Source organism: Hemitrygon akajei, chromosome 15, assembly GCF_048418815.1.
Source record: "Hemitrygon akajei chromosome 15, sHemAka1.3, whole genome shotgun sequence".
Taxonomy (NCBI): domain Eukaryota; kingdom Metazoa; phylum Chordata; class Chondrichthyes; order Myliobatiformes; family Dasyatidae; genus Hemitrygon; species Hemitrygon akajei.
The window spans coordinates 16,591,266-16,603,380 of NC_133138.1; the positions used below are offsets into that span (position 1 = coordinate 16,591,266).

Genomic DNA, 12,115 nt, shown 5'->3' on the forward strand with positions numbered 1-12,115 from the left:
TTTGTCATAGAATCTAAATCCTGGAACTGCCACCACACCGCCCCCCCCCCAACGCCCCAATGACATTGTGAGAATGCATTCAAAAAGTTATGAAGTGGCTTCCTACTACCTCCGCAATTAATAGTAACCTTACCAATCACACATGCATTCCACAAATACATGGAACACAAGCAATTTGCCATAGCGTCTGTCATTGCTGTCTATTTAGCTGGTCTGAGTGTCAAAACATTACCAATATGCATCAAAGCAATATGAATGAGGTATTATTCCATCTTCTCTGAAGATTTCTTTGCCCCTTCAAATCAAATCTTTTCAGTGACAGTATTAGGACATGGAATGATGTGTACTCATTCGCAGATCAGTCCTCATTGACAGACTAAGGAGGCTGAATTACTCTGGCACTGGAAGCATTCTGACACACTGAATTTCTTTAAAATGAGATTTATTCTGCACATTTGAACAAATGTAATGGAATATAACCAACAAGGTAGATAACCAAGCAAATATACTTATTTCAGTAGGCTTTAAATTGTTCTTGATAAATATTGAATGTCTGCAATCTGCCTCAATATAAAAATGCTAATTTTTTTTCACATTTTGCAATCTATTTTGCCGAACTTCCTTATTTAAACTCATCATTATCAATAGTGTAGTTCTTGACAATTACAAGAAAAATAAAATTAAATAAATATTTTAAGAAGATTAACTGTTAAAGATCCAGGCAAATGAGCATGTAATTTCCTTGCTCCATTGACACAAGTTATTTAATGCGTTAACTCAGACTTCTATCTATAATTATAGTAAAGAACAATCCAACTTGTCACTCTGCATAGTCACATTCCTACTGGAAATAGATCACTCAGCATAGTAACTAGGTTTAATTTATTTCAATAACTTTAACCTTATTAAACCAGTCCATTTGCAGCTACGAAGGTGAAGGGTGGTACACTGGAACATCTTACCTATCGCTCCTATGCCACACATAATCAGCAGTAGAATCAAACAGTATATGACATCCGTGTTCATTTTTCTCTCCAACTTACTGTGCTTGTAGCGAGCTCCATTATTATTAAGCATTGCTTTGGTCTCATGGCCTGAAACATGCATATTAAAAAATGGTTGAAAACCCTCGTCCATTTCACCACCTTAGACAATAATTCATCTGTAGCCTGTACAATAGAAATCACCTTAAAGCTTCTGATCAGTTAAAATCTTACCATCCCAGTTATTTATGTTAAATATTAATTCAATGGGAGATTGCATTGGAATACAAGATGCTGACTTTTTCAATTCATACATTTATTGTAAGTACACAACAATACAACTGTTGTCACTTCCATTGTCTTTTCAAAGTAGTTTTCATGCTCTCCTGAGCTACAGAATCTTTGCTTTGCCTAAAGGGGTACCCTGACCTCTGCAAAGCATGTCAGATAGTATAGCAGATAATGTGCTGAAACAAAACTTCATTCTTTATTCAAATTTCTGTCAATAAGGGAGAACATGCTGAAGGCTGTACTAGTCCATGCAACTCTTGAAAAAATAAGCCTAGATGATAGTGTCATCAAAAATCAGGATGTCGATGGACCAGAAACATCAACCTGCACTTCTTGACTGATCTGCTGGACACTTCAGTATTTGCTGGATTCTGGCAGCGTATACAACAGCACTGTGACCAATTATATTAAAAGCCAGATGATGTTTCAAGGACTGTGGCAACATTTCTTGTATTAAAGCCAAAGTCTAGTTCTGAGCATTTATAGTTTGCCTCTTTGAAAAAATGTGTCTCGTAAAAAAAGTGGCATTGCAGGGTCAGATGAAATCAATCACTCATATATACAAGTTCTGTTTCAGGATGTGAGCTGTTCTTGGCAGTACTGGCATTTTTTGCCTAAATCCATTTGACCTGCAGTTCATCCATTTAAGGTGGAAGATAATTGTCAGCTGTGTTGGTGTGAGATTGACGTCACTTATTGCCACCCTGAGTGTTGATAGTGGGCTTCCTTCCCTGGAATTGGGGTCTTATGAGTGGTACCCTTATGTTCTAGGTGCTGGGGTGGAGTTGCCTCTCTGCCAAAGGAGGTGTAAGGCAGTCCTTCCGTCTGCTAGCCTGCAGGACACCTCTGAGCAAGGTGGAGGGATAGTCATTTGAGCAGCTATTGCATATCACATGTCCTGGTTGTGTGACCACTGATGCCAAGCTGAAGAGTATTGATAAGTGGCTGGATCACCGGTCTTGTAAAGACACTGCCAAGAAGAAGGCAATGGCAAACTACTTCTGTAAAAAAATCTGCCAAGAACAATAATGGTCATGGAAACAGCATGATATCCCACATCACATGGCACAGCTCATAATGACGCCAACCCTTATGTTCAGCCCTTTCATACACATATTTCGTTGTCTGATGTCTCCAAGCCTTTCATTTCCAACAGCTGCTAGAATTCTTACTTTTATATTCAAACTTCCATTGAACTCACTTTCTCTGAACTATTATTTTGCACACCATGAGTACTAAAAATGAACCTGAAATTAAGGGAAGATTTTGTCTTCTTTGGTTCCATATTCTGAAATAAAAATCTAGTCTTTTTTTCAAAGACAGGCAGAGGCTCTTTGCTGCTAAACAAACTAAGCCACAGTTTTCTTTTTAATGCTGCCTTTTGATTAATGATTATCCCACTTCATCCAAATAAAGTCAAGAGACCAAATTCATGGGAATAATAAATAACCCACACTGCATACCTGCATATACCACTATTCCCACAGTAACAGATGTACTTCGGATGGTGCAGCCTCGAAGCAAGAGATTGTCTTTATCAATACCAATCTTTTCATTAGATGTATCTCTGCAATCAAACCAATCAATGGCTAAAATTATACTTTAAAAATCAATGTTATTCTTTTATGAAAATTACACTTATTGACACAAACATTTAAATGTGAGTATTTAGAAACAAATCTATGTTTACAAATGCATGCTTTTAAATGCAAGGCTTAAAAAGTTTAAATCCATCTTTTTTAGTTTGTATAATGTATTGCTGCTGCTTTGTAGCAAATAGTTTGTGTAAGTCAAAATATGTCAGGCTAAGCTATCAATGAGGATCACCAGACACATTGGCTCTTCTTAAATATCCTCTTCCTTTTCAGCGAGTGTGATATAATTGGCTAATAGCTCAAACCTAACAGATGTGTAAAGTGTGACTAGAAGTTTTACAACTATTTTTAACCCAATATGCTCTTGACTTCTGTTTGGTATGCTACTTGTCTACAGTTCTCAATAAGCTGTGAGCCGAATGTATGCACTCTAAAGAGTCTATCAACAAAACTCTGAAGCCATGTTGTTGGAATTCAATCCTTCCTCTTTGAGGAACAAATACCCATCTCCCTTGAACTTACAGTAATACTTGAGCAATCAGCAGCTTTTTGCCTGATAAATTCCAGAGATGTGTGTTCTATTATTCTTTCTGTTTTTGCAAAGGGATGAATTGCATATCTCTTTCTGGTGATCAGATAAAGTCGCTATTGAGGAAAAAGTGTCTCACTAGGTCCAGAATTTGATATGGGTTGTTTCCAGAGCAATAAATGGCATCAACAGATTTGTGAGATCTATGACATCTCAGTAAATTCTAAAAATTCTAAATGTTGTGAAGATGAAAATACAAATGCAGAAGATCTTTCATACTTACATAAAGCCTTTAAATTTATTGATATCATTGTTGGGATTTTCACAGATTATATTGTTGCTGAATTTCAATGGCTCAAAGCCAGAACCCTAAAAAAAAACTTAACATTATGAGAATTAGCTAAACTGAATAGCAGCTTAAACATTACATTTTCTAATGGTCAACAGATCTATTAACAGTTTAATTTTAAATAATGCATAAATAATGTCATTCTAATATAAATCATGCACCCACACCATTGGTAAAAACTAAATGTTTATAAACATAGAAACATAGAAAACCTACAGCACAATACAAGTCCTTCAGCCCATAAAGCTGTGCCTAACATGTCCTTAACTGAGAAATTACCTAGGGTTACTCATAGCCCTCTATTTTTCTGAGCTCCATATACCTGTCCAGGAGTCTCTTAAATGACCCTATCTTATCCGACTCCATCACCGTCGTCTGCAGTCCATTCGATGTAGTCATCACTCTCTGTGTAAAAAAAAACTTACACCTGATATCTCCTCTGTACCTACTTCCAAGCACCTGAAAACTGTGCACTCTCGTGCTAGCCATTTCAGCCGTGGGAAAAAGCCTCTGACTATCCATATGATCAATACCTCTCATTATCTTATACACCTCTATCAGGTCACCTCTTATCTTCCTTTGCTCCAAGGAGAAAAGGCTATGTTCACTCAACCTATTCTCATAAGACATGCTCCCCAATCCAGGAAACATCCTTGTAAATCTCCTCTGCACCCTTTCTCTGGCTTCCACATCCTTCCTGTAGTGAGGTGACCAGAATTGAGCACAATACTCCAAGTGGGATCTAACCAGGGTCCTACATAGCTGCAACATTACCTCTCGGCTCCTAAACTCAATCCCATAATTGGAGAAGGCCAATGCACCATATGCTTTCTTAACCACAGTGTCAACCTGTGCAGCAGCTTTGAGTGTCCTATGGACTCAGACCCCAAGATCCCTCTGATCCTCCACACTGCCAAGAGTCTTACCAATAATACTATATTCTGCCACCATATTTGACCTACCAAAATGAACTGCCTCACTTTTATCTGGATTGAACTCCATCTGCCACATCTCAGCCCATTTTTGCATCCTATCAATTCCCCACTGTAACATCTGACAGCCCTCCACACTATCCACAACACCTCCAACCTTTGTGTCATCAGCAAATTTACTAACCCATCCCTCCACTTCTTCATCCAGGTCAGTTACAAAAATCATGAAGAGTAGAGGTCCCAGAACAGATCCCTGAGGCACACCACTGGTCACCGATCTCCATGCAGAATATGACCTGAATACAACCACATTTCTGGATCCACAAAGCAATGTCCCCTTGGATCCCGTGCCTCTTTACTTTCTTAATAAGCCTTGCATGGGGTACCTTGTCAAATGCCTTGCTGAAATCCATATACACTACATCTACTGCTCTACCATCACCAATGTATTTAGTCACATCCTCAAAAAATTCAGTCAGACTTGTAAGGCATGACCTACCTTTCACAAAGCTATGCTGACTATTCCTAATCATATCATGTCTCTCCAAATGTTCATAAATCCCTCCTCTCAGGATCTTTTCCAACAAATTACCAATCACTGAAGTAAGACTCATTGGTCTATAATTTCCTGGGCTATCTCTACTCCCTTTCTTGAATAATAGAACAATATCCGCAACCCTCCAATCCTCCAGAATCTCTCCTGTCCCCACTGATGATGCAAAGATTATCGCCAGAGGCTCAGATGTACCCTACAGTAGCCTAGGGTACATCTCATCCAGTCCCGGTGACATATCTAACTTGATGCTTTCCAAAATCTCCTGCACATCCTCTTTCTTAATATTTACATGCTCAAGCTTTTCAGTCTACTGTAAGTCATCCCTACAATCACCAAGATCCTTTTCCGTAGTGAATACTGAATCAAAATACTTATTAAGTACCTCTGCTATCTCCTCTGGTTCCATACACACTTTTCCACTGTCACACTTGATTGGTCCTATTCTCTCATGCTTTAATCTTTTGCTCCTTCTGGCTCTCCTAATTTCTTTTTGAGCTCCTTTCCGCTTGCCTTATAATCTTCTAGCTCTCCATCATTACCTAGATTTTTGAACCTCTCGTAAGCTCTTCTTTTCTTCTTGACTAGATTTAAAACGGCCTTTGTACACCACATCTCATTGGAAAGTACCTGCGCAGAACTCCACGCAAATATCTCCTGAACATTTGCCACATTTCTTCTGTACATTTTCTTGAGAACATGTGTTTTCAATTTATGCTTCCAAGTTCCTGCCTGGTAGCCTCATATTTCTCCTTACTCCAACTAAACTCTTTCCCAACTTGTCTGTTCCTATCCCTCTCCAATGCTAGGGTAAAGGAGATAGTGATCACTATCTCCAAAATGCTCTCCCACTGAGAGATCTGACACCTTACCAGGTTCATTTCCCAATACCAGATCAAGTACAGCCTCTCTTCTTTGTAGGCTTATCTACATACTGTATCAAGAAACTTTCTTGAACACACTTAACAAACTTCACCCCATCTAAACCCTTGCTCTAGGGAGATGCCAATCAATATTTGGGAAATTAAAATCTCCCACCACAACAACTCTGTTATTATTACACCTTTCCCAAATCTGTCTCCCTATCTGCTCCTCGATGTCCCTGTTACTATTGGGTGGTCTATAAAAAGACACCCAGTAGAGTTATTGACCCTTTCCTGTTCCTAACTTCCACCCCTAGAGATTCCAAAGTCAATCCCTTCATCTCTTTCTTCTTTTCTGCAGCCGTGACACTATCTCTGATCAACAGTGCCATGCTCCCACCTCTTTTGCCTTCCTCCCTGTCCCTTCTGAAACATCTAATGCCTGGCATTCAAAGTAACCATTCCTGCCCCTGAGCCATCCAAGTCTCTGTAATGGCCACAACATCACAGCTCCAAGTACTGATCTATGCCCTAAGGTCATCTGCTTTGTTCATAATACTCCTGCCATTAAAATAGACACATCTCAAACCATCGGTCTGAGCGCATTCCTTCTCTATCACCTGCCTATCCTCCCTCTCGCACTGTGTCCTAGCTTTCTTTATTTGTGAGCTAACTGTCTCTTCCTCCGTCTCTTCAGTTTGGTTCCCACCACCCAGCAATCCTAGTTTAAACTCTCCCCAAATACCTTAGCAAACCTCCCCGCCAGGATATTGGTCCCCCTAGGATTCAAGTACAACCTGCCCTTTTTGTACAGGTCATTCCTGCACCAAAAGAGGTCCAAATGATCCAGGAATCTGAATCCCTGCTCCCTGTTCCAATCCCTCAGCCATGCATTTATCCTCCACTTCATTCTATTCCTATACTCACTGTCGCGTGTCACAAGCAGTAATCCCAAGATGACTACCTCTGTGGTCCTGCTTCTCAACTTCCTTCCTAACTCCCTGTATGTGGTGGTATCATGTGACAGATGCCAGAACGTGATTAGACAGAGTTCGGAGCATGCGCAGAAATGACAGAATGATCGAGAAGCTTATATGTTAAAATATGGTTGCTGTTTGCTGTTACCTAAAAGTTCTAGTTATGTTCTTCCAGAATATGTGTCTTTATGAGTAACCCACGGTACGTGTAAAGAACACAACATGGTGTCTGAAGTCGGTCTGGAAGAATAATTTGTTTTGCTAACATGGGAGAAGCAAAGATAATTGAGAAAAAAGAGCGCAAACTTTTTCATTGTTTGTTAATAGCTTTAAGAATGGAAGTTTTGCAAACCCCCATCAATGCTTCAGCTCACTGGAAATGTTGATGAAAACTGGAAAAGATTTAAACAGCATTTTGAAATTTATTTATCGGCGATCAGAGCAGATAATAAAATGGACAAAACAAAAGCTGCAATTCTACTCCACATGATTGGGGACGACACAGTTGGGGTATATAACCATTTTACTTTTGAGAATGGAGATAATTTGAATCTTAAAGTGATAATCGACAACTTTGAAGCGTTTTGTCTACCGAAGCGCAATGTGACATATGAATGGTACAAATTCTTCACATGCAAGCAGAAGGCTGGTCAAACAATTGATCAATTTGTTACAGAATTGAGAAATCACAGTAAAACATGTGAGTTTGCAGAGCTTACAGACTCTCTCATTAAAGACAGAATTCTGGATAATGGTCTGAGAGAAAGACTGTTAGAACAAGATTTGGATTTGGAAAAAGCTGTGGCACCCTGCAAAGCTTTGGAGACCGTGATGTCACAGCTTTTTAATCGAGAATGGCAGCATAGACGCTGTAAAGCATATTAGAAAAAATAATGAAGCGACAACGAAACTGATGGAGAGCAAGATGTCATCCAAAAGAAAAAAACTTTGTGATTGCTGTGGGTGGCAGCACTGACCTAAAATGTGTCCAGCGTATCAGAAAATGTGCAACAACTGTGGTAAGAGTAATCATTTTTTACGCTGTTGCAGAAGTAGAAAGGAAATAAAACACGTAAATGCAGTGCTTGAAAATGAATGTGAGGAGTTTTACATAAATGTAAATGTGCATAAATGTGCTTTGTGAAAACAAAGTAAGAATGACTGGACTATTCCATTGCAAGTGAACCAAAGTAATATTCTGTTTAAACTGGATGCTGGAGCACAAGTAAATGTTCTTGCAGAATCTGAGTTTAATGCATTCAAGTCAAGACCAAAGTTACATCAGACAAATATAAAAGTGACTGGGTATTCAGGTGCAGACATTCTAGTTAAAGGACCATGTGTGGCAAAAGTATCACACAAAAATATGGTGCACGTGCTTTCATTTGTGGTCATGCCTAAAAATGTACAGTCAATATTGGGTTTATCTGCCTGTGAGAGACTGAATTTGGTGAAAAGAATCTTAGTTCTGGACAGTGACACAAAGTCAGAATACAGTGACTTGATGAAAGAGTATGAGGACTTGGTCAAAGGGCTTGGTTGTCTTCCAGGAGAGCAAACGATTAAAATTGACAACACAGCACCACCCGTAGTACATCCGTGTAGAAAAGTGCCTTTTGCAATACGTCATCAAATGAAAACAGAGCTTGACAGAATGGAACGGCTAGGAGTCATACAAAAAATTGATGAACTGACTGAATGGGTCAATTCGCTTGTTATTGTTGATAAGAAGAATGGAAAACTGAAGATTTGCTTAGATCCAAGAGACTTGAATCGAGCCATTAAAAGAGAGCATTTCAAATTGCCTACTTGTGAAGAAATTATGTCACAGTTTGCTAATGCAAAGTACTTTAGTAAATTAGATGCATCCTCTGGATTCTGGCAACTTAAACTAGATGATTCAAGTTCAAAGTTGTGTACCTTTAACACTCCTTGTGCCAGATATTGTTTTCTTAGGCTTCCATTTGGAATTGCATGAGCTCCTTAAGTTTACCATAAAATCATTCACATACTATATGAGCACATTGAGGGCGTGGATACTTCCATGGACGATATTATTGTTTGGGGATCATCTAAACAAGAGCATGACGCCGGACTCAGAGGCAAAGGCAAACCTGAAGTTGAATGAAGACAAATGTCAGCGAGGAGTGGCTGAACTTACCCTTGTGAGTGATATCATCAGCAATGACGGTGTGCATCCTGATCCATTGAAGGTTTCTGCTATTGAGAACATGCCAAGACCGCAATGTAAAAAGGATGTTCAAAGGTTCATGGGAATGGTCAACTACATGGGAAAATTCATTCCCAATCTTTGGGAACAGCTTGCTCCATTGAGGCAGCTAACAGAAAAGAAAAACGAATGGAGCTGGAATCATGAACAGGAGAAGGCATGGCAAAATCTCAAGAAAGTGCTCACTAAAGAACGTGTGCTGAAATTCTATGACGCTGAGAGACCCATCAAAATCTCATGTGATGCATCTCAAGCAGGCTTAGGGACAGTATTACTCCAGAAACATAATCAGGAATGGCTGCCAGTGGCATATGCATCTCGTTCATTATCCAATCCAGAAACAAGGTATGCCCAAATTGAAAAAGAATTGCTCTGTATTCTGCTTGCTTGCAAGAGATTTCATCAGTGTGTATCAGGGCAATCTATTGATGTTGAAACCGATTATAAGCCTTTGATTGCGTTGTTTCACAAACCTTTAAGCGACTGTCCTTTGCAGATTCAGCGAATGATGATCAAATTACAAAGACAAGCATTGAATGTTTCATACACACCTGGAAAATTCATGTACATGGCTGACACACTTTCCAGAGCTGTGGATCCAACAACAAAAGACAGTCACAGGGATGCTGTTGATGTTCAGGCATTTGTTGATGTGATCATAGAGACTGTTCCTGTTGCTCCCAAGAAGTTGGAACTGCTGCATTTTGAGACAGAGAAGGACAAAATTCTCAGTCACTTAATACAAGTGGTGATGGATGGATGGCCGGATAATAAGCATGACTGTAACTCAGAAGTACAAGAATATTGGAACCACGGATCAGAACTTCCTGTTGTGGATGGGATATTGTACAAAGGTAGCAGAATTGTAATTCCTGAAAGTCTCCGTAAAGAAATGCTTGAGAAAATTCATGAAGGCCACCTCGGTATTGAAAAGTGTAAGAGAAGGGCGTGGGAAGTGATGTTTTGGCCCAGGATGAGTCAAGGAATTGCAGAATTGGTGTCCTCTTGTCAAATATTCTTTAAATACTAACCTAGCAACCCGAAAGAGCCACTGCATCCACATCCTAGTCCTCAGAGACCTTATCAAAAGGTAGGCGTTGATCTGTTTGTAACTGCCAACAAAGATTATCTATTACTACTCCTTGTATCCTGAAGTGTGTGGTCTGAGCAGAACAACAGCAGAGAATATAATTACATGCATGAAATCAGCTTTTTCCAGACATGGTGTACCTGATGAAGTTTTCACAGACAATGGTCCACAATTCAATGGTGAATGCATGAGACATTTTGCTCAGGAATTGAGCTTTGTTCATACATCATCTAGTCCATTTTCCCCTCAGTCCAATGGATTAGTTGAGAAGTCAGTAGGAATTATCAAGAAACTGATGCACAAAGCAAAAGATAGTGGAGGTGATTTTTATAAAGCTTTGTTAGCTTTTCGTAGTAATCTACTTGAATGTGGATTTTCACCTGCTCAGCTCTTGATGGGATGCCATTTGAGATCCAATCTGCCAATAGATGAGAGCCTCCTCAGAACAGAGGGAGTTGAACAAGTGAAAAGATGGAAAGATGAACACAAAGCAATGCAGAAAAACATACTTTGACAGATGTTCTCGTCCATTCCCTGAACTGCACCAAGGAGATCAATGAGGATAGAAGACAAAATGAACACATGGACACAGAAAGCTACGGTACTTGAAGAAGTACAACTCAGTTCATACATGGTCCAAACAGAAGGAGCAGTGTTAAGAAGAAATCGCAAAGACCTCAAGAAGGAGCCAACTTCAGTGTTTCCGTTAACTGATGCAGACCAGACAAAACATCAAAATAACAATGAAACACAAGAACTGTGTGAACCACTTAGAAGGTCTACTCATGTTCGTAAACCCCCAGAGAGACTAATAGAGACATGTTAGATTATGCATTTGTTTTGATTAATGTTGCTAATTGTTTTTCTTTTTAAGGAAAGGAAGATGTGGTGATATCACATTTCACGTGTCAGAACGTGATTAGACAGAGTTCGGAGCATGCGCAGAAATGACAGAATGATTGAGAAGCTTGAATGTTAAAACGTGGTTGCTGTTTGCTGTTAAATAAAGGTCCTAGTTATGTTCTTCCCAAATATGTTTCTTTATGAGTACGTGTAAAGAACACACACTGCAGTCTGCTTTCAGCACCTCCTCCCTTTTCTTGCCTATGTCATTGGTATCAATATGTACCATGACCTCTGGCTGTTCTCCTTCCCAGTTCAGGATATCTTGGACGTGATCAGGAACAAAGTTTTCTAAGAAACTTCATTAGAAAATGCTCCAAATGACATTTCCTGAAAAACAACATTCAAATAAAACATGAAGTGAAGCAGTGACTTACGGGATTTGAAAATCCTTTGACCACTAATCTTTGCTTGAGATTTGTTTCTCCATCAAGGTTAGAAGTCTCAATGTAGCAGGTTCCATTTTGTTCTGATGAATGCAATAGGACCATGTCAGCTGGAATAATTTCACTGCATGATAATTGCACAAAGTCACCTACATGAACATCCTTCCAGTATTTCTCAACATACTGGTGCTGTTTCCTGTGGAAGAAAACATGTAGACAGCTAATGAAAAGCTTTAACACAAAATAACTTCTCTCCTATACCCAAGCTTAAAGCTTCTCTTTTCCCTTTGGAAGCTTGGTAATTGCACAGTAAAATATTGTCTGAGGAAGTTAATAATTTTTTAAAAAACTGTAGATAAATACTTCTGAAAGCCACTGAATGGCATTTACAGAAGTACCAAAAGTAAAATACCGCAGTTATTCAGAAATCTACA

The 12,115-nt window shown here is 39.2% G+C and overlaps 1 protein-coding gene across 1 annotated transcript in view; it reads right to left on the reverse strand.

Annotated features, from left to right (window-relative positions):
• LOC140739190 (phospholipid-transporting ATPase VB-like) overlaps positions 1-12,115 on the reverse strand; it is a 293,630-nt gene that overhangs the window by 77,476 nt on the left and 204,039 nt on the right. Inside the window, exons 6-9 of the mRNA XM_073067239.1 lie at positions 11,673-11,877; positions 3,682-3,767; positions 2,738-2,841; positions 963-1,094 (exon numbers count right to left, since the gene is read on the reverse strand). Coding sequence (XP_072923340.1) covers positions 963-1,094; positions 2,738-2,841; positions 3,682-3,767; positions 11,673-11,877 — 527 coding nt within the window. The remainder of the gene's footprint in view (positions 1-962; positions 1,095-2,737; positions 2,842-3,681; positions 3,768-11,672; positions 11,878-12,115) is intronic.